General features: G+C 43.5%; 1 protein-coding gene across 2 annotated transcripts; it reads right to left on the bottom strand.

Annotated features, from left to right (window-relative positions):
* Window positions 1-1,075: 1,075 nt before the first annotated feature.
* LOC121534908 (serine/threonine-protein kinase PRP4 homolog) lies at window positions 1,076-23,160 on the bottom strand. Of its 2 annotated transcripts, none has more exons than XM_041841525.2 (15): window positions 22,968-23,160; window positions 21,300-22,469; window positions 20,453-20,590; window positions 19,896-20,042; window positions 19,318-19,399; window positions 18,866-19,064; window positions 18,376-18,449; window positions 16,959-17,049; window positions 16,583-16,730; window positions 15,922-16,059; window positions 6,530-6,683; window positions 4,467-4,581; window positions 3,877-4,028; window positions 3,578-3,664; window positions 1,076-2,515 (listed from the first exon to the last, which is right to left on the bottom strand). In XM_041841525.2, the coding sequence occupies exons 1-15, from the start codon at window positions 23,018-23,020 to the stop codon at window positions 2,309-2,311; spliced, it is 2,955 nt and encodes a 984-aa protein (XP_041697459.2). In that variant the 5' UTR covers window positions 23,021-23,160; the 3' UTR covers window positions 1,076-2,308. The 2 variants fall into 2 exon arrangements, with proteins under 2 accessions (XP_041697459.2, XP_041697460.2); XM_041841526.2 differs by having other exon boundaries at window positions 18,376-18,446.
* Window positions 23,161-23,259: the final 99 nt, after the last annotated feature.

Genomic DNA, 23,259 nt, shown 5'->3' with positions numbered 1-23,259 from the left:
ACTGTGATCATTATCTGGACCCCTCCATGCTTGTAACAGTCTTGGCAACTCATGAATGACAGTAAACCCCCAACAATCAGAATTACATTTTTTACAGCTATAATATCATCCACCTTCAGTCACCTGCAAGGGGCCAATCAAAAACTGAAGATCCAAGTGGATGAAACTCATCCTCTTTTTGAGTGGCTTCCTGTCCATGAGATAGTTATGAGTCATTATAAGGTCTTTATCTGACTTGCAGGTAAGCTGAGACTGAAAATATGTTGTACAGCAGGTATCTGCTTGGAGACCTACTATGGTTTAGGGATGTGACAAATGGAAAATATTTCTTAACGTTTAAACTGCCATTTTTTAAATTGGTTTTCCGTTAAAACGATAAGAACATTTAATAAAATTCCATATCAAATCATATTGCTTGGTACGACCGCTAGGGGGCAATTAAGTTATACCGCAGTCATACAGTAGACGGCATCTTGAATCTGCTTCTGCAGGTGAAATTTTGTCCAGAAGACAACCATTAATTCACATAGACTCCAGTGTTCCTTCCATGTGTTATGTGCATTAGCGACTCAAACTTAGCCAAGTGATCAGTTCTTCTCCCTACATTCTCTTTTACCTCCGTTACGTCTCTCACTCAATTCCGATCCGACCGCACCCTCTCCACACATGCATGCTGCGCACCCTAGCTCCCATTAGGCCTTAAAAAGGTCCAATGCAGCCATTTTTATCTCAATATCAAATCATTTCTGGATAACAATTAAGTACCTTACTGTGATTGTTTTCAATTAAAATGATCAAAAATAAACAAAAATAGCTTCTTAGCAAAAAGCTATTTCGCAAGCAAGAATTTTGCTATGACTGTCTGGGAGTGGTCTGAGGGGAAAGGGGAAAACTGAAAACTAGCCGTTATTGACAGAGAGGTTTGGAACCCTTTCTTATTGGTCTATTAACTAATTTACAACCCGGTGATGTCACCAGGCAGGCCAAAACGTTATCCCACCAAAACAGGCTGAAATTTCAGGCTGTCTTCTCAAACAGCTCTTACACTAAAAGGGCATTATCATCATTTTCACAGTATTACTCCAACCTCATAGTGTGGAAATGTATATAAAGCACATGAAAATCCCGTTTTTGACTGCACTGGGCCTTAATGCCTATAAAAACATATCAAACTGATGGGATACACAAACAAAACTGTAGACAAGCTACATTCCTTGCCAAATCATGACAGCTTTATCACAAATTCAAAATGGACTGGTTGATTAGCGTAGGGAAATGTGTTCCAACCACGCGCTGCAGTTTTGGAATAATAAACGAGTCTTGTCTATTTGAGGCTTTTTTGTGAACTGCTATAGTGTGCCATTTAGAATAGGTTACAACCCCCCCCCCCCCCTAAATCTAGGCAGGTTCCAGAATGAAATATGAAACAAAAACATTGTTTTGATGAAGGCAAATTGTGTACTCATTAGTCTAGGGGCTTTGTTTCATGATTAACAAAAGCCTGCCCACTAAGTTTAAGCTCACAAATCAAACACAGGGCAAAAGAAAACACCCGCTAAATACGGGTGTCTACTGGTTAAAAAGGGACGTTTTTTTGCTTTCTAATGCTGTTAACTGTATGTCTCAACTCCCATTATAAAGGGAATAACACCCTGTTGAAATGGGAGTAAACGGTGAACAGTGATATTTATGAGAAAGACGCACCTATTTCAGTAGCGTGAGTTGAGGCTCAAATGGCGTTTGCAGTTCTTCATTTATCAAATTACCTCGCAACTCAAGTAGGCCATTGAAAACGGTTGCGTATCAACTGCAATCATTTCTGTAACAGCGCTTTTTTTCAAACTGTTAACGACGATGACGTGCGGATGCATATCCCCTCTTACTAACGTTACAGCATTGTTGCATTACATAGGCCTATTTGTAAAAGAGAAAATCTCTTTATGATGATCGGGACCTGTTAGTGGTAGTTTTGTGATAACTGCACCGTGATTTCAATTTTGTGGAGAGAAAAAAACCGGTTAGTTTCTTTTTCTTACGTTAAGGATTCAATTTTGTTTAAACATTTAAACGTTCACACCCCTACTATGGTTAAATAATACAAGACTTTAGATCAATGTAAAACGTCAGAGCATGTGTGTGTGTTGTTCAAACAGGGGAAGAAAGAAAATACTACTTCCTCTCATTCAGCAGTCTGCCAGCTCAAATAAATACATTTCTTGGGCTGGGGTGGGGTCCAACCATAGTCAAACTATCTTCTGCATGTGTCAATCAATCAATGCATGACTGTGAGTGGTACAGTAAGAGATGGTCAGAAGATCTTCTCCTGGATGTAGGGGTGCTGCAGGGCCTGGTTGATGCTGATCCTCTTGGCCGGGTCCAGCATAAGGGTCAGGTCTAGCAGGTCCTTGAGCTGGGCAACCTTCTTGCGCTGGTCCTCAGGGAGACGCTGGCAGCCCACCATGTCAGCCAGCAGCTCCTTGGTGGGGTTGATGGTGCTCATCACTGTCACCTTCTCCTGTGAATGGGTGGGACAGAAGAAGGACAGAGGGGGTACGGGGGGTGAAGGGAGGGGAGTCAGGAAAGAAATTGAGGGCATGCGATAGAGAGAGAGAAGAGAAGGAGTCAGGATGAGAAGCGGAACAGATAGGAGTGTGTGAGTTGGGTGGGGCAGGGGCGAGGCGAAAGGGATCAGAGTCGAGAAAGAACCAGGGAGGAAAACAAACGATTTTATAAGACGGCGAGAGAAAAGAAAGGAGTGGGGAAAAAGAAGATGGTAGAGAGAAAGTTGGCATAGAGATGTGGAGGGGGTGATTGGAATAGGAGGAAAAGGAGAATGAACAATGGGCTTAGCTTACTTTGCACAAAATGGAAATATACTGAACAAAAATATCAAGGTAACATGTACAGTGTTGGTCCCATGTTTCATGAGCTGAAATAAAGATCCCAGAAATGTTCCATACGCACAAAAAGCTTATTTCTCTCAAATTATTTGCACAAATTTGTTTATATCCCTGTTAGTGAACATTTATCCTTTGCCAAGATAATCCATCCACCTGACAGGTGTGGCATATCAAGAAGCATGATCATTACACAGGTGCACCTTATGCTTTGGACAATAAAACGCCACTCTAAAATGTGCAGTTTTGTCACACGACACAATGCAACAGATGTCTCAAGTTGAGGGAGCATGCGATTGGTATGCTGACTGCAAGAATGTCCACCAGAGCTGTTACCAGAGAATTTTATGTTCATTTCTCTACCATAAGCCGTCTCCAATGTCGTTTTAGATAATTTGGCAGTATGTCCAACTGGCCTCACAACCACAGACCACGGGCCAACCCATGGCTGCGCCCTTGCCCAGTCATGTGAAATCAATAGATTAGGGCCTAATGAATGTATTTAAATTGACTGATTTCCTTATATAAACTGTAACTCAGTAAAATCTTTGAAATTGTTGCATGTTGCATTTATATTTTTGTTCAGTGTAAGTATACATCGACTAATACGGATACCAGAGAGGTTTTAATTCAAACATTCCCACTCTAAGACAATATTAGAGAAAATAACAACAACCTACCCTTTCGGTAACTTTGTCTACTTCTGTGTACAGGAAGTTGAGGTTCTGGTCAAAGTGCTGGTCCTTGAACACGCCTTTCCTGATCATCTGTGGAGGGGTAGAAATATATCAGAAGGGGTCAATTCCATTTCAAATTAGTCCATCCAGGAAGTAACCAGAAACTCAGATTTCAAGTTTCCTCATTGATATTTCAGAATTCTTATATCACTTCTGAATAAATTGTTTTTCCCTTCTGTACATTTCCAGTAGTAGGGGAAGGGTGTGTTTCTGGATGGACCCTACAGTACAGTTGGTCTCACCTTGTTGGGCATCTTGCCCTTGATGTCCATGGCCAGCTTAATCATGTGGTTGTTGGTTTTCCCTGGGAAAAGTATCTTGCCCGTGTACAGCTCATACAGAGTGCAGCCAACGGACCACATGTCGATCCCGTAGTCGTAAGGCTTCCCGATGACTGCAAGGAAAAATGCAGGCTTTAGGGGGACTATGACAAACGAGTATGTTTGATCAGGGATGTGTTCATAAGGGCATACCATTTCAAAAATATTCTAAATAATCTGTTTTCTTCCGTTTGGTGCCTACTAAACACAGTACATTGTACATTTTCCCTACAAGTTAAGACCTACAGCAGTGGTCACCAACTGGTTGTGGAGAGCTACTGGACGCACTAATTCAACTAATCAAGGACTTGATGAGCAGGTGATTAGTTGAATGTAGTTTGTGCTGGGCTGGAGCAGAAGCCTGCACACCAAGTATAGTAGCACTCCAGGTCAAGCGTTGGTGATAAAAAAAGTTGAATGACAGGATTCATTCTAAACCAATCCAGAGAAGAGAGGAAAGGAAAAAAGAACAGAGGAGAAGAACAGAAAAGAGAAGAAGAGAAGAGGCTCACTAATCTCTGGCGCCCTGTAGAACCGGCTGACCAAGTAGGGCGTGATGCCATTCTCCGCCACGTGTGACGCTGAACCAAAGTCACAGAGCTTGAGGATGGTTTTCGACTCGTTGACCTGTTGAAAACAAACCAATCAAAAGATATGCCACTCGACCTATGTAAAACTCCAGCCAACATGTTTAAAAAGGTCAATTGTGACGCCAAATCTCCCAGCATTCCCCGTCCACCAAATTAATTTCTTGTAGAGTTCAAGCACAATGACAAACCACTTGCTATCAAAAGAACTGAGATGCAGAAGTGAATAACCCTATTTCACTATTACGTCACTGTGGAAAAGGAGTGCTGCCTGCCACAATCAACAGGTCGGTAAATACTAGTCAGCATCTAGTTATTTACTGGCTAGTTAGCAAGTGAGACAACCCTGCTGTAAACTAAACTCTTAGGTAAGTGATACAATTTTAATGTACTGTATGTAATTTAGAGTCAGAGCATTGGCATTGTACAATGGTCATCTCTATGTCAGTTAACAGTGTTTACCCCCCCCCCCTTAAACATCACATTGTTCACACAATTAGACTAAACCGAGGGGCACTGGGCTATGGCCGGTCACGTGACCGGGTAAAACTGGTAAGGGCAGAGTGCCCTGCTCAAATCGAACAGTATCTCCGCAACCGGGTCATAATGCCAACAAGGCGGCATTATGGATCTTTCGGAAACATACAACAATATAGCAGATGAGCAAAATGGGTTCAGAAAGAAACAAAGTTGCCTGGAACACATCACCCACTTTACCACAATCAAAATGAACACATTTACATTTACATTTTAGTCATTTAGCAGACGCTCTTATCCAGAGCGACTTACAGGAGCATTTAGGGTTAAGTGCCTTGCTTAAGGGCACATCGACAGATTTTTCACCTAGTCGGCTCGGGGATTAGAATCAGCGACCTTTCGGTTACTGGCACAACGCTCTTACCCACTAAGCTACCTGCCGCCCTAACACGTCCACTTACTGTTCTTTAATAGATTTCTCTAAAGCCTTTGACCACATTGACAAATGTATGCTATGGGACAAGCTGGAGTCAATTGGTCTAAATGGTAGCATCCTGAAATGCCTCATCTCCATGTATGATAATGTGAAATGTTGTGTACGAGTCAATGGCTGCCTAACTGACTGGTTACTTGTTGACATTGGAGTGAAACAGGGTTGCATTTTACCACCTATTCTGTTCTCAACGTACATTAATGAGAGTGTACTCTAGAAATGCCCAAAATGCTTTTGAATCAGCACTTTTAAAAAGCTATGAACTAAAGTGGTACCAACTTGATAAACAAACCTGAAAGTAACAAACTGCGCACCTATTGCCTATGTACGTACAGTTTTATCCAAGCAATATCAAAGCTCTTTTGCTAAATTTAGATGTGGAGTGGCCCCTCTCGCCATTGAGACTTGTCGATACACAAACATTCCCTTAGATAAACGTGTATGTACTTTTTGGAACGATGGATCCATTCAAACAGAAGCTCATGTCTTGCTTTACTGTCGGTTATACAACAACATTAGGGATTATGTTTTTAGTCAGTTGTCCAGCCCAAATTATAATTAACGGTCTAGATTAAAATATTAAATTGGGTGAAATTTGATCAGGTAATAATAATGTAAATGTCTGCGTCAAAGCCTGCCACATTATCCCACAATGGAGACGTTTCTTTATAAGTGCTTCATTATCCTTTTATCTTCTGTACTTTTTGTTTTGTTTATGCATACGTGTATAGATGATGTAATGAATTATAGCTTACGCCTGTACCATGTTTGATAATGATTGTTTGTTAGTCTCAAAACTACATTTGAGTGGTTCACAATGTGTTTAAAAACAAATAAAACTGTATTTTGCATTATTGTATCATTGTGAAGTGACACTTAAATTACATTTTCTAAACTAAACTTGCTTTAAAACATGTATTTTCCATTAAATGTTTGTAAAATGTTCACTCTCACTGTGTTTAGTGAAATAGTGTTATTGACTCTCTCTGGGGGATTTGGTTGGTTAGAGGAGACGCACCAAGATGTTGTCAGGCTTGATATCGGCATGCAGGATGTTGCAGCGTTTCAGCAGCTTCAGGGCCAGGAAGAGCTGCTGGCTGTAGGAGCGCACCGCCTTGATGTGGAGGCCCACGTCTTTGCCATACTTCTTCAGTACCTCGCGCAGGTTCATACTAAGGAGTAGAGAGAGAGAGAGAGAGAGAGATGCCACTTACAATCTAGGGGTGCATCGTGCAGAGCCGTGGTAACACTCCCTGGCACATCACATATCCAACTCCCCACTCGTGACCAGGGTTCAATCCCTGTGTCTACCCTTCCCACTGTTTTTACCACTTGCCTGTCACCCCGCCTCATTTCCTGTTTGCATAAAGTTTTTAAGTAACTGTCCAGTGTTTACAGATTTCTATGAAATATTACCTATAATTAATTGCTGTACAATATGAGTGAAATAGTTTTCCTTCCATTTAAAAAAATGTATTAAGTATGTTAAAAGCAGCTTTTCTGTGTTTGAATGGTTTGGGCATACCCCAACAACAGAATGGTGTGGGAGTATACCGGTCATTAAAGGGATAGTGCAAGATTCCGGGATTCATTTTTTCTTCTTACCCAGAGTCAGATGAACACATGGATACCATTTGTATGTCTCTGTGTGCAGTTTGGAGATAATTGAAGTTACCATATCGTTAGCTTAGCGCAATTGCTGGAAGTCTCCAGGTACAGTAGCCAGCTGTAGCAGGGAAATAGACCAAACTACTTCAAAGTTGGGTGGTTGGTTATTTATAGTCTTACAAAGCTAAACATAGTATTCTATATTTTATAAATGTGTTCATTTGACTGATCATCATAAGAAACAAGATTATATGAGCTCATCTGACTTGGAAAGCAGAAAAATGACATAGATCTCAAAATCTCGCAGTATCCCTTTAAAAATATTCATGCGAGTAGACTGCTAATTGGCCAATGCGCCAATGACATCATGGAAATAGCAATAATTTTCTTAACGGTCTGTTTAAAATACAAGTTTGAGGTGGGGTTTTTGACGTGTTTTTTTCCCTTCAATTTATGCTTTGGCAACAAATACGAGTATAGGACAAGTCAACAACATTATTTGGGTATAGGTTAACAGAATATTAACTTTTAAAAGTTACATTTTCCCTGGACAGTTATTACTTTAAAATACCCCCAAAAAACTATCCAGGAGTGCGTAAAAATAAAAAAAGTAAGAAATAAGGGACCCTATTCGCTACTTTTGACCAGAGAAGTAGTGTACTATGTAGGGAATAAGGTGACATTTCAGACATAGACTATATATACACAAAAGTATGTGGACACCCCTTCAAATTAGTGAATTCCGCTATTTCAGCCATACCCGTTGTGAGCGCAGCCATGAAATCTCCCTAGACAAACATTGGAAGTGGAATGTGACTTTCAACGTGGCACTGTCATAGGATGCCACCTTTCCAACAAGTCAGTTCGTCAAATTTCTACCCTGCTAGAGCTGCCCCAGTCAACTGTAAGTGCTGTTATTGTGAAATGGAAATGTCAACAACGGCTCAGCCGCGAAGTGGTAGGCCACACAAGCTCACAGAACTGGACTGCCGAGTGCTGAAGCGCGTAACATGTAAAAATCATCTGTCCTCGGTTGCAACACTCAATACCGAGTTCTAAATTGCCTCTGGAAGCAACGTCAGCACAAGAACTGTTCGTCGGGAGCTTCATGAAATGGCCAAGCAGCCGCACACAAGTCTAAGCTCACCATGCGCAATGCCAAGTGCCGGCTGGATTGGTGTAAAGCTCGCCGCCATTGGACTCTGGAGCAGTGGAAACGCATTCCCTGTAGTGATGAATAACACTTCACCATCTGGCAGTCCGACGGACAAATCTGGGTTTGGCGGATGCCAGGAGAACGCTACCTGCCCCAATGCATAGTGCCAACTGTAAAGTTTGGTGGAGGAGGAATAATGGTCTGGGGCTGTTTTTCATGGTTCGGGCTAGGCCCCTAAGTTCTAGTGAAGGGAAATCTTAACACTACAGGACACAATTTCATTATAGACGATTCTGTGCTTCCAACTTTGTGGCAAGAGTTTGGGGAAGGCCCTTTCCTGTTTCAGCATGACAACGCCCCCGTGCACAAAGCGATGTTCATACAGAAATGGTTTGTCAAGATCGGTGTGGAAGAACTTGATTGGCCTGCCCTGAGCTCAACCCCATCGAACACCTTTGGGATGAATTGGAACGCAGACTGCAAGCCAGGCCTAATCGGCCAACATCAAATCAAATAGTATTTGTCACATGCACCGAATACAGTGCATGCTTACTTACAAGCCCTTAACCAACAATGCAGTTTTAAGAAAGAATACCCCCCAAAAACGTATCACAAAAAAATATACAATAAAAAAAGTATACAAAATAAAAGTAACAAATAATTAAAGAGCAGAAGTAAAACTAACAATAGCGAGGCTACATACAGGGGGTACAGGTACTGAGTCAATGTGCGGGGGCACCGGTTAGTCGAGGTAATTGAGGTAATATGTACATGTACAGTGGCTTGCGAAAGTATTCACCCACCTTAGAATATTTCATATTTTGTTGCCTTACAACCTGGAATTAAAATGGATTTTTGGGGGGTTTGTATCATTTGATTTACACAACATGGCTACCACTTTGAAGATGCAAAATATATTTTTTTGTGAAACAAACAAGAAATAAGACAAAAAAAAACAGGAAAACTATTCACCCCCCTCAAAGTCAATACTTTGTAGAGCCACCTATTGCAGCAATTACAGCTGCAAGTCTCTTGGGGTATGTCTCTATAAGCTTGGCACATCTAGCCACTGGGACTTTTGCCCATTCTTCAAGGCAATCTTGAAGTCATACCACAGATTCTCAATTGGATTGAGGTCTGGGCTTTGACTAGGCCATTCCAAGACATTTAAATGTTTCCCCTTAAACCACTAGAGTGTTGCTTTAGCAGTATGCTTAGGGTCATTGTCCCGCTGGAAGGTGAACCTATGTCCCAGTCTCAAATCTCTGGAAGACTGAAACAGGTTTCCCTCAAAAATGTCCCTGTATGTAGCGCCATCCATCATTCCTTCAATTCTGACCAGTTTCCCAGTCCCTGCCGATGAAAAATATCCCCACAGCATGATGCTGCCACCACCATGCTTCACTGTGGGGATGGTGTTCTCGGGGTGATGAGAGGTGTTGGGTTTGCGCCAGACAAATAATTTTCATTGATGGCCAAAAAGGTCAATCTTAGTCTCATCTGACTAGAGTACCTACTTCCATATGTTTGGGGAGTCTCCCACATGCCCTTTGGTGAACACCAAACGCGTTAGCTTATTTTCTTTCTTTAAGCAATGGCTTTTTTCTGGCCACTCTTCCATAAAGGCAATTTCTGTGTAGTGTATGGCTTAAAGTGGTCCTATGGACAGATACTCCTATCTCCGCTGTGGCACTTTGAATGTTTGGATTTAACTGTGCTCCGTGGGATGTTCAAAGTTTCAGATATTTTTTTATAACCCAACCCTGATCTGTACTTCTCCACAACTTTGTCCCTGGCACGTTTGGAGAGCTCCTTGGTTGCTTAGTGGTGTTGCAGACTCTGGGGCCTTTCAGAACAAGTGTATATATACTGAGATCATGTGACAGATCATGTGACACTTAGATTGCACACAGGTGGACTATATTTAACTAATTATGTGACTTCTGAAGGTAATTGGTTGCACCAGCTCTTATTCAGGGGCTTCATAGCAAAGGGGGTGAATACATATGCACGCACCACTTTTCCGTTATTTGTTAGAATTTTTTGAAACAAGTTATTTTTTGGTCTGTCGATTTTGTGTATGTCCATTACATGAAATCCAAATAAAAATCCATTTAAATTACAGGTTGTAATGCAACAAAATAGGGGGGAGGTGCAATGCAAATAGTCTGGGTAGCCAATTTGATTAGATGTTCAGGTGTCTTATGGCTTGGGAGTAGAAGCTGTTTATAGAAGCCTCTTGGACTTAGACTTGGCGCTCTGGTACTGCTTGCCGTGCGGTAGCAGAAAGAACAGTCTATGACTAGGGTGGCTGGAGTCTTTGACAATTTCTAGGGCCTTCCTCTGACACCGCCTGGTATAGAGGTCCTAGATGGCAGGAAGCTTGGCCCCAGTTATGTACTGGGCCGTACGCACTACCCTCTGTAGTGCCTTGCGGTCGGAAGCCCAGCAGTTGGCATACCAGGCAGTGATCCAACCAGTCAGGATGCTCTCGATGGTACAGCTGTAGAACCTTTTGAGGATCTGAGGACCCATGCCAAATCTTTTCAGTCTCGGAATAGGTTTTGTCGTGCCCTCTTCACGACTGCCTTGGTGTGCTTGGACCATGTTAGTTTGTTGGTGATGTGGACACCAAGGAACTTTAAGCTCTCAACCTGCTCCACTACAGCCCTGTCGATGAGAATGGGGGCGTGCTCAGTCCTCTTCTTTTTCCTGTAGTCCACAATCATCGCCTTTGTCTTGATCACGTTGAGGGAGAGGTTGTTGTCCTGGCACCACACGGCCAGGTCTCTGACCTCCTCCCTATAAGCTGTCTCGTCGTTGTCGCTGATCAGGCCTACCACTCTTGTGTCATTGGCAAACTTAATGATGGTGTTGGAGTCGTGCAAGGCCATGCAGTCATGAGTGAACAGGGAGTACAGGAGGGGACTGAGCACGCACCCCTGAGGGGCCTCCGTGTTGAGGATCAGCATGGCAGATGTGTTGTTACCTACCCTTACCACCTGAGGGCGGACCGTCAGGAAGTCCAGGATCCGGTTATTGAGGGAGATGTTTAGTCCCAGGGTCCTTAGCTTAGTGATGAGCTTCGAGGGCACTATGGTGTTGAACGCTGAGCTGTAGTCAATAAATAGCATTCTCACATAGGTGTTCCTTTTGTCCAGGTGCGAAAGGGCAGTGTGGAGCGCAAATAGAGATTGCATCATCTGTGGATCTGTTGGGGCGGTATGCAAATTGAAGTGGGTCTAGGGTTTCTGGGATAATGGTGTTGATGTGAGCCATGACCAGCCTTTCAAAGCACTTCATGGCTACAGACGTGAGTGCTACGGGTCGGTAGTCATTTAGGCAGGTTACCTTAGTGTTCTTGGGCACAGGGACTATGGTGGTCTGCTTGAAACATGTTGGGATTACAGACTCAGTCAGGGAGAGCTTGAAAATGTCAGTGAAGACACTTGCCAATTGGTCAGCGCATGCTCGGAGTACACGTCCTGGTAATCTGTCTGGCCCTGCGGCATTGTGAATGTTGACCTGTTTAAAGGTCTTACTCACATCGGCTACGGAGAGCGTGATCACACAGTCGTCTGGAACAGCTGATGCACTCATGCATGTTTCAGTATTACTTGCCACGAAGCGAGCATGGAAGTAATTTAGCTCGTCTGGTAGGCTTGTGTCACTGGGCAGCTCGCGGCTGCGCTTCCCTTTGTAGTCTGTAATAGTTTGCAAGCCCTGCTACATCCGACGAGCGTCGGAGCCGGTGTAGTACGATTCGATCTGTTTGATGGTTCGTCGGAGGGCATAGCGGGATTTCTTACAAGCTTCCGGGTTACAGTCCCGCTCCTTGAAAGCGGCAGCTCTACAACTTTAGCTCAGTGCGGATGTCGCCTGTAATCCATGGCTTCTGGTTGGGGTATGTACGTACAGTCACTGTGGGGGCGACGTCGTCGATGCACTTATTGATGAAGCCAGTGACTGATGTGGTGTACTCCTCAATGCCATCAGAAGAATCCCGGAATATATTCCAGTCTGTGCTAGAAAAACAGTCCTGTAGTTTAGCATCTGCTTCATCTGACCACTTTTTTATTGACCGAGTCACTAGTGCTTCCTGCTATAGTTTTTGCTTGTAAGCAGGAATCAGGAGGATATAATTATGGTCAGATTTGCCAAATGGAGGGCGAGGGAGAGCTTTGAACGTGTCTATCTGTACATGCATGTGCATAGGTTAAAAATAATTGAGACCATGGTTCGAACAAGAAAATATCGAATCAGCTGTGAAACATAGAACAGAGAGCAGCAGACTTTCTCAGACGTCAAACAGCATCTTTGCATCAATAAGACCAGACCAGAGAATCTTGTTTCTCATGGTCTGAGAGTCCTTTTGGTGCCTTTTGGCAAACTCCAAGCGGGCTGTCATGTGACTTTTACTGAGGAGTGGCTTCCGTCTGGCCACTCTACCATAAAGGCCTGATTGGTGGAGTGCTGCAGAGATTGTTGTCCTTCTGGAAGGTTCTCCCATCTTCATAGAGGAACTCTGGAGCTCTGTCAGAGTGACCATCGGGTTCTTGGTCACCTCCCTGACCAAGGCCCTTCTTCCTCGATTGCTCAGTTTGGCCAGGTGGCCAGCTCTAGGAAGAGTCTTGCTGGTTCCAAACTTCTTCCATTGAAGAATGATGGAGGTCACTGTATTCTTGGGGAACTTCAATGCTGCAGCAATTTTTTGGTACCCTTCCCCAGATCTGTACCTCGACACAATCCTTTCTCGGAGCTCTACAGACAATTCCTTTGACCTCAGGACTTGGTTTTTGCTCTGACATGCACTGTCAACTTTGGGACCTTATATAGACAGGTATGTGCCTTTCCAAATAATGTCCAATCAATTGAATTTACCACAGGGGTACTCCAATCAAGTTGTAGAAACATCTCAAGGATGATCAATGGAAACAGGATGCACCTGAGCTTAATTTCGAGTCTCATAGCAAAGGGTCTGAAGAGTTATCGATCGATAAGGTATTTATGTTTTATGTTTTTTATACATTTTAAATACATTTCTAAAAAGCTGTTTTCACTTTGTCATAATGGAGTAGTGTGTGTAGATTGATGAAGATTTTTATTTATTTAATCCATTTTAGAATAAGGCTGTAACGTAACAAAATGTGGAAAAAGTCAAGGGATCTGAATACTTTCCGAATGCACTGTATAGACACATCCTTTTTATTTTAATCAAATCAACTATATGCACGGAGCTTGTCTGATGCTTTAAGCGCACTGTTTGATGAAATAATTAAGACACACAAATGACTAGAGGGAGTCCAACCGCAATTTATTTGATTGTGCCGGGCCGGGCTCAGAATTGCTGAGCTGTGTAATTATTCTCTTTACAGCAAGTTACTGTGACTAGCACCCATTGTCTGTCTCTCCTCCCTGCTGCAGCGACCACCACAGAACATCAACAGTGTTTATCGCGCTGTCTGTGTTGCTGAAGCAGCAACATAACTACAGCCATTTGACTGAAAAGTTCTGTTACCGAAATCCCTAATTTGTTTAGGGAAAACATTCCCTATTCCCTCAACCCTTGCTCTCTTTAAGTAACACATGTATGCATCACATGCACGTGACCAATAGGGCCTGATTTATAGCATATAATCACATCAATAAATCACATTATAACAAACTCCAAACACATGTGACAGCAAAATAAATGCAGAGGACGTGACAAATAAACTAGAAACGGGGAATGTTTACTGGTTGCTCAGGAGGTAAAGGGGAAGTCAGATGTGTGGAATAAATTTGACTAGTTGTGGAAAATACTGGAGATCAAGAAAAATAAGGTAAGGAGCACGCATATTATGTGTGCAAAAACGGTGTTGTTAGATTACAATATAATTTTTCTGACCATTTGGAACAATGTAAACAACACTAAAGAAATGATAAGCGTACCAGAGAGTCTGTTGTAAAGTTTTTTTGTAAAGCCTTTATTACAGCAAAGATTCATTTGTGAATGGAATTTCCGAAATGGAACGGTTTATTTATTGTTTACGCTAATTATTAAAGGTTTGCATTGTTATTTTTAAACTAAAATGCTTGATTGCATTTCAAATCACAAATGACTCGTCTGCTGTGTGATGACATGAACGAATGAATGATTGATTGATACAGTAGCCTATATAAGTATTGAAATATAGGCCTAAGTAAGTTAAGGTTTTAAGACTAAACAGGACGAAACAGTTCGGAAGAGTTTGTGCATATATTATGACAACATTTTGTGACGTTTTTGTTTGTTTTGGACTTTGTTGTTCGGACACAAGCCGAAGTCGGTAGCCGAAGTCTATGCCCCTTTGTCGGTGATTGGTCAACAGTCGGGATTCTTCAGTAAAGTCTGTTCATTTTCATGCAAATTATTTCATTTAGAAATACTGCACCAAACATCTTAATTAGATGTAAAATTGTGCAACTAAGATCTCCTTGGCAAAAACGTCAATTTATGACAGATTTCTTAAGTATCTTGGATTAATTCTGACCATTTTGAGGACGTTTATACTGGCTACGGCGTTTCAAAATGGACAAACAGTACTATTTCCGCTTTTTTTGCGAGCACACTCGTTCGGTACGCCTAGCCACCAGCCGAACTGAAGCATGCTGACGCCTTTAGGCCTACAACTCCATGGTGGTTATACAAGGCTGCTATACTATGCCTACTAATGATAATGACATTACTTATTATTATAATGATATCATAATAATAATAATAACAAGAAGGAGATCGAGAAAACGGAGGGCTATTATTATTATTATTATATTATTTTTCTGACAATTTGGAACAGTGTGAATAAATTATATATAATACCAGAGGCTGATCTATTGAAAAAAACCCAGTGTGAAGCCTTTACTACAGCATAGCAAAGATTAAACACAGCCGAATGTGTGAACTTGTTCATCCGACATGTTGTGGTTGCGTGAGGCTTGGTGCTCACGGAATCAGTAGGCTATTAAACAAACACTCAAACAGGCAACACAAGCAGGATCTGTCTTATTTCTGTAGACACTATATATATGAATGATTTATAAAGCCAGGCACATTTAACAGTTAGGCTATTGATTATAGACCTAATTAAGTTGGGGTTTCCTCTCTCCTCACTTTTCTTAGACAATTAAGGCAAGGGCTGTTTTCACATCACCTAACTCCACTGCTGCCTCTACCGCATTGTCCTCAACACCAATATGCTGGTTAACTCTGCTATTATGCACATAGCAGCATGGTCTAGGAAAAGGCGCCAATTCAACAGCGCACTGATGCGTTCAGAACCGGACAGCTATCCAACGCGGGGAAAAAGCGCATTTGTTATAAAACAATATAATTTTTATTAGTGTTGCACCATTGTTCTTACATAATATAACCATATATAATTTCAGTAGCACATGTCTTAGAGTGATGGACTGTGCCATCCCCACGGCCCCTACAATGGATTAGTCTACTCAGACAGGCGCGAATCAGATAGGTGTCTTGTACACCATGCTATTGCTCGACTAAAGAAATCTGGGTCAACCAACAGCCAATCGACCACTCAACTAAATGGGGTCAGCCCTACTGCCTTTACAGCGAAAGGGGAAACACTGTACTCAATCTATGGGTGCCAGAGGCCTTGTTGGTGTACCTGAGAGGCTCGAAGACCAGGCAGAGGTGCTGCTTGTGGTAGAAGTGTCGGAAGAGGCGCAGACAGTGGAACTTGTCGTCTGGGTCAGCATTGTTGAGCTTTTTAAGGAACTCCAGCTCCTTCAGCCCAGTCTTCTGCCTGTTGGGACAGAGATATCACTGGGATGAGTGTCAAGTTATGGACACACTGGTGTCCCAGTAGGACAGGTCCCCCTGGAGAGCTACTGGGTGTACTGGGGAGTATTCATTAGTCTGTTGCAAAACATTTCGCAACGGAAACAGTTTACCATTTACTCTAGGAACCAAACAGAAATAAACGGAACCAAACAGGGAGGGACCTATATGAATTTGTCCAATAGAAACTCTCGTTTTCATTGGAAAACGTTTTCCGTTTGGAGTAAACGTTTTCCGTTGCAAAGCATTTTGCAACAGATGAAACGTTTTGCAACGGAATCAGCCTAATGAATACATCCTAGGCTTTTGTTCCAGCCGTGCTCTGACACACCCGATTCAGCTAATGAAGTAGAGGTTAGTGGAATCCGGTGTGTTAGAGCCTGGATAGAACAAAAGCCTACACACCTATCCCTCCAGGAGGAAGGTGGCTACCCCTGTCAAAATATAAAATACAAGCCTCTTCCATGTAACAAAGGCATAGCACTCACATGAGCTCGTTGTTCCGAATGATCTTGATGGCCACCTCTTGGCTGGCACGGGCCACGTCTCGGGCGCGGATGACGTTGCTGAACACCCCCTGGCCCGTGTAGCCATACACGCTGTACCGCTTGTCCAGTATCTCCCCGATATTGAGTCCTGTCAAACATCAAAAGACAGAACGTATTAGCTAACTGCTTATGAATAGGGGACCTTCTATTCTAACAATTTTGACGGATAATGTATGTTACAAATGCACAATTGTGCACAAATGCAGACGTACAACAGAATAGATCTAACCAAAACATTTCACTCTGAGTGATTAATGAATTAACAATCAAACAAACAACTGAAGGAACAAAGGAAGGAAGAAGCTTTATGACTTACGGTAGTATCCCTCTGCGTCTGTCCAGTTGTCTCGGAGGTTGGGGTTCTCCTTAAAGTCCTTCCCGATGCCTGCTGCTCGAAGCCTTGCACTCTGCAGTGACCACAAATCACTTAGTATTAGTTTTAAAAAACAATGGTTTTTCAACGTTTTTTTCTCTTCTCCTTTCAAGTAATAAGTTATCTTTATTAAGTGTGCTTGATTGAGCTTGCCTGGCGCAATGGAACCAAATGAATAGTCCCAAAAGCGCAAATCCCATCCATCTGGCGCCACAAGCAGGCTCAATCAAACACTCATAACCCTTTCAAAGATTTTACTCAGTTACAGTTCATATAAGGAAATCAGTCAATTTAAATTAATTAATTAGGTCCTAAATCTATGGATTTCACATGACTGGGCAGGGGTGCAGCCATGGGTGGGCCTTGGAGTGCATAGGCCCACCCACTTGGCAGCCAGGCCCACCCACTGGAGAGCCAGGCCCAGCCAATCAGAATTAGTTTTTCCCAACAAAAGGGCTTTATTAAAGACGATCCCGCAGGTGAAGAAACCGGATGTGGAGGTCCTGGGCTGGCGTGGTTACGTGGTCTGTGGTTGTGAGGCCAGTTGGACTTACTGCCAAATTCTAGAGAAATGAACATTCAATTCTCTGGCAACAGCTCTGGTGGACATTCCTGCAGTCAGCATGCCAATTGCATGCTCCCTCAAAACTTGAGACATCTGTGGCATTATGTTGTGACAAAACTGCACATTTTAGAGTGGCCTTTTATTATCCCCAGCACAAGGTAAACCTGTGTAATGATCATGCCATTTAATCAGCTTCTTGATATGCCACACCTGTCAGGTGGATGGATTATCTTGGCAAATGAGAAATGCTCACTAACAGGGATGTAAACAAATTTGTGCATAAAATTGGAGAGCAATAAGCTTTTTGTGCGTCTGAAGAATTTCTGGGATTTTTTATTTCAGCTCATGAAACATGGGACCAACACTTTACATGTTGCGTTTATATTTTTGTTCAGTGTAATACTATTTGAACCCAGGTCGGACTGTCAGGCTGCAATACAAAACCTATTCAGCCACTTGAGGTGATATTCTGACTTGAGACCGACGTGCCAATCTTTTGTGCAAGTTCCCCACTGACCTCAGTTAATGATTTACGTGAAAGTCAGACTCTGAATCGGACTTGCAGTTCTCACAGAAAAGTCACCAGAGAAAACGCTTTACGGTTTACAGTTACCCACTGACAGAAGCTTGTTTGGACAGTAATACAAAGGCGACCCGGACACCACACTGTGCAACTCTATCTGCTGGGATCCTATTCCATAGACAACTTCATTTAAAAGTTGAAGGCTCGTACACGTCATGGTGGTCAGAATGGGAACAACGCAATGGAATCATAGCAACAGGAGGAGTACTCACATCGTAGGCGGCGAACATGTCATCCGATTCGGTGAACATATCAGGGGCGGATGTTTTTTGGGGGTTGGTTCCTTCTAGGATAGAAAGGGAAAGGGAGTACAGTTATAAGTTATTATTAAAACTGTAAAAGCATTTTGATTTATTAAGAAGAATTCATAGTGTACATTAGGATTTGACATAATGAGCAATGGACTTTGGAACTACATTTCTAACTCGATCCCCATCAATAGTATTAGTCTGAAGCCATGCAAAATAAGACAAATTATTTTTCTATCCCCACTACTGATTCATGTACCAGCATGAGCTTCTATCAGCATGACACACAAACACGCACACGCACCTGGGTCAAATGCATATATCAAATACTTTCAATACATACTTGTGTAAATGTACTGAGCAAACTAAATCAAACGTGGTTCAAGTATCTGAAAGTATTTCATATGTCTTAGTTTGCCACAGGTTTGAGGAACCCACACACACACCAGTGTACCGTCTTTCTCCTGTTCTATGAGGTTGTGCTTGGCCTTGATGTTTTCTTCAAAGGTGTCCACGTTTTCCCGCTGGTACTCTTTGACGTCGGCCGCCACACGCTCCAAGATGTCGTCTGGCGAGGGCGAGCGGCTGCGCGGGCTGCTCTGGGGGCTGCCGGGCTCCGACATGTTACTATCCACCCTCCCTCCCTTGTACTTCTGTTCACGGGAACACAGATACACACACAATGTAAGCATGAATACCAAGCACAGGCACGCAAACACGTACACACACACGATGAACTAACAATCAAACACCTGTGTGAGCCATGTGTGCATGCAGTGTATGACAATAGCCAATAATAGAGGGTAAATGGCATATCATGACATTAAATGGCTGTTTCTGTCTCTGTTTAAAGTAAGGTCAGTGCAGCAAGGATGATGATGATGTTATGGAGGTCTTATCACCCACCTGGACGATGGCCAGGCGCTGTAGCCTCCTCTGTTCAATGAGAGCCTCCTCGTCCTCCTCATCCACATCGTAATCTTCCACCCTGGACAGGAAACACCACGTCAACTCTCAACACATACATACAATGTGGTCATCCTCCCCACACACATGAACAAAAGCTTATATTACCAAAACTTGTTAGCCTGCCCTAAAACCAAAATGGTGTGGTTTAATGACACTGAAATTGATTAATGTTGAATCATGTGTATGAACCATACAGTCAACACTTAAGCCAAAATCTGAGGTAAGCAATACCCTATTAAAGTGATCTGTCATTTTCCAGGAAGAAACCTTGTCGTTTTTTAACTTTTGTAGGCTTTTTGAATGGTTTTCAAGACAAAACTTATAAAAGGCATCTGGCAGAGGTAACACAAATATAATTTTATATATACCTTAAATGACTAAGTTTCCACTAATTTGATGATATAATCGTCAAGCCCATTTAAAAGATATGGGGACATGACCCGGAAGTATGACATCACTTTCATAGGGTATAAGCAACTAAAATTCCTTAGTGCACTGGACTACACTCTGCCTACACTTCATCTTCAGAGTCCTCCTTGTCGGCCCTCATTCCCTCCGAGAGGCTGCCCTTGAACTTGTCCTCTCTGTCCCGGCTCCATCTCCTCTCCTGGGATCTGTAACGCCACCGCGGCCTCCGTCCCATCCTGTCCCGATCCAACGACCTATGGAAAAGAGCCAAGAAAAACAAACGCCTGAGCATCTTACAGGTGCAACATGGAAGACTTCCTGCTGTTCAACGGTCATTTCCATTAATGATATAGCTATTACCACTGAATCTTGAAGAATAACAAAATACCTTATAATAGAACTATCGTAACCCAAAACTTTCACAACCCCAAAATAGGTGAAGTGCAACACTCTCTCCATTACAAAAATTGTTATTGTATTTAAAGATGAATATAAAGAATGACGTTTCAGTGTAAGCAGATCTTCATTGAACAGAGAATAGGACTAGAGTGACCCATCTGTAGTTTTAGACTCAAATACATAACACAGGTAGGGGTTATACAGATAATGAGACATGCACCTATGTGGACACTAAAAAACACTTTTGAACCTGTTCTCCACCCACCTCCTCCTGAATGGGGACCTGCTGCGTCTCCTGGGAGAGCGAGATCTCCGCCTGAAAGGTGAGCGGCTGAACCGTCGCCGGGCGCCTAGGGCCGGGCTGGCGTCCCTGCGGACCCTTGCCTCATCCTGGCTCCACACCCTGAAGATCACGTGACAACAGGATAAGGGGTTACACATTCAATATTATCCATGCATTACCTAAAGTGGGTCTGATTTAATTTGGACAGGATTCAATGTGGGGATGATGTACGCTGGACTGTGTTTGGTTTGGAATTTCGCGGCATGATGACATGTACAGCGCTACCTCCCATATGGCAATGAATTACTTGTCTTTCTTGCACTAACATCTGCACTTGTTTTTTCTTACTGGCACTGTTTCTGCTGATAGCTGTCAAGGGTCTACTTGCAATAACTGTGATATTGCAAGTATCCCCCTCCCCCCACATTACTAGGGGTGTATTCACTAGAAACCAAATGGAAGCAACCGGACGAAATGGGGAGGTCTCACCTGAACTTGCCTGATAAGAAACGCTACTTTTCATTGCAAAACGGTTTCTGTTGCAAAACATGTCTGTTGCTACAGTGTGCACTAATTAATATACCCCAGGGCTTCCCATCCCAATGCTCATAGTCTATCCTGGGAGGAGAGTGACAACACCGGAGCTGATGTTTTTTTCACAATACTTTACCGGTAAATTCATTTGTGGACCCTGTACCTGGTTGTGAGAGGATACATCTCCTCGAAAACAATAGCACCTGTTTATCTGTACTGAACACAAATGGATGTGTGTGTGTTTATGACGCATGTGTGTGTTTGGAATTGACATTTGGCCGAACAATGTTCTGACCTGCCAGGTGAGAGTCTCAGTCGGTCCATCGCTCTCCTTCGACTCTCCGGGGAGCGTGGGTGGCCCCCTCTGGGTGGTGGCGGTGACCTGGCCCTTCGCTCGGCTGCTTGGGGGCCTGAGGATGAGCCCAGGGAGTCCTGACGCTGTGATGGGGACGTGCTGCGCTGCAGCTGGAGGGCGGGGCCTGACGGCCTCCCTCGCAGGCCAGGAGAGTGGTTCTCCTTCCCAGAGGAAGCATCCTTGGCGGGGGACTTGGTCACCTTCTTGTCCTTGTCCCCTTCCGTATCTGGCCACCTGGCCTTGTAGTCCTGGGAGTGCTCGGGTGACTTGCGGGTGCTGCCGCTGGCCTCCTGGTTTTGGGCTCCTCTGCTCTGAGCCGGTGGGGAAGGCTGCTTGCTAGTGCCAGGAGCAGACCTGAAGCACTCTGCACTCCTGGAATGTCTTCTGCTGTCTCTATCCCTGGACGTGCTCCGTCCTCTCATCCGATCCTTGGTCTTCCCGTCTTTCCTGCTCTTCCTGGCATTTTTATTGGGATTGCTCTGCTTAGCTTTTCCGGCGTCTGTCGACTCTCGCCGTACTCTACCGGTGTCCTTAGCGGTCTGTGAGCCTGAGCCGGCCCCAGGACCTGTTGCCCCTATATGCCAGTGCAGCCCGTTGCACTCCCTCTCCACCTGAATCTCCCCATCCTCCTCCTCCCCAGAGTGGTAGCGCTGGAGTATGAGCCCCATGCCCGACTGTACCCCCCTGCCCCCCTCAGTCAGTTCACCGTCTAGCTCAGCTTGGATCAGGGCCCTCTGTTTCTCCAGAAACGCCATCTCGTCATCTTCCAGTCTTGGCTGCTTGGCAGAGGAGGAGGAGTACAGGGAAGTGTTGTCATCGCCACAGTTTGGGAAGACATCGGTCGAAGGGTTGTCTTTACGCTTGTGCCGGTGCTTGTGCCGGTGCTTGTGGCGCCGCTCCTTGTCCTCGGGGGAGGAGTGCTTGTGTCGCTTGTATTTGCTGCGGTGCTTGTGTTTCTTCTTCTTGGCCTTGGCCGAGCTCACGGCGACGCTGAGCTTCAAGGAACCGGCTTCGACCTTCCCGGCACTTCCTTCTTCCTCCTCTTCACCTGACAGGTCCTCGTTTTCCTCTTCATTGCCACTCCTCTCTGAGCTCTCTGCTTCTTCTCCCCTGCGAACGAAAAATATATAGGAAAGGGTAATGTAATGATTAGTCAACTGAAAAGGTCTATTGTAATTGGTTCATTTGACAACTATTGCTGGTTTATTCCACAACTACTAACGTTAGTGATGCAACTTGAGTGTTTCTCAGACCTTTCCTTTGGGACCCCCAGTCGTTTCAAAATTGTGTTCTAGTCTTGAACAAGCACGCCCGATTCAATAAGTATAACATTGTCCAGTATTGCTCCATAACTATGACATTGGTTTGTAAGATAGCTAAATAACGTTAGCTAGCAAGCTAAATAACGTTAACTAGCTAGGTTAACTTACAGACGGGGGATTTCTTCTAGCTACTACTGAAACAGCCTGTCTAGCGCTAACGGCGCTTCGACGCCGATACATACATATATATATTTTTTTACATTAACTTTAGTTATGAACACAAGCAGAATAAGCCATCGTGACAACTATACATCTTGCCTAAAACACCATTTGAAACATTTCTTACAGTTGTTTTCTCTCGCTGTCACCAGTTATGAAACCCATGGCAGCCATTTTCATTGTTTACCTTGGACATGCGCAATGGATAGGAATACAAGCCAAGGCACTGTCGGTAAAGTTATGACCATTTTGCGTTTTGTCTGTATCCCCAATATAAGAGATTTTGAAATAATGAATCGTCGTTGGGCCTATATTTTGATGTTACACACTATTATTTAATTATAAGACAATAAGACAATATGTTATTTACTGCATAGAAGCGAACCATTCCATTGCCAGTGGTCCCTAAAAAAGTCAGT

This window comes from Coregonus clupeaformis, chromosome 21, assembly GCF_020615455.1.
Source record: "Coregonus clupeaformis isolate EN_2021a chromosome 21, ASM2061545v1, whole genome shotgun sequence".
Taxonomy (NCBI): Eukaryota; Metazoa; Chordata; class Actinopteri; order Salmoniformes; family Salmonidae; genus Coregonus; species Coregonus clupeaformis.
The sequence above is the reverse complement of the archived record's forward strand: the minus strand, read 5'-3'. Positions and strand labels throughout refer to the sequence as shown.

Bases quoted from the DNA above. Each gene is read 5' to 3' on its own strand.
- LOC121534908 (XM_041841525.2), bottom strand. From the start codon at position 23,020: ATGAAAATGGCTGCCATGGGTTTCATAACTGGTGACAGCGAGAGAAAA. The intron at 20,591-21,299 runs GTCAGAACATTG...CGTGATCTTCAG, and splicing joins CTGAGACTCTCACCTGGCAG to GGTGTGGAGCCAGGATGAGG. The intron at 2,516-3,577 runs GTAGGTTGTTGT...ACCCATTCACAG, and splicing joins TAGACAAAGTTACCGAAAGG to GAGAAGGTGACAGTGATGAG.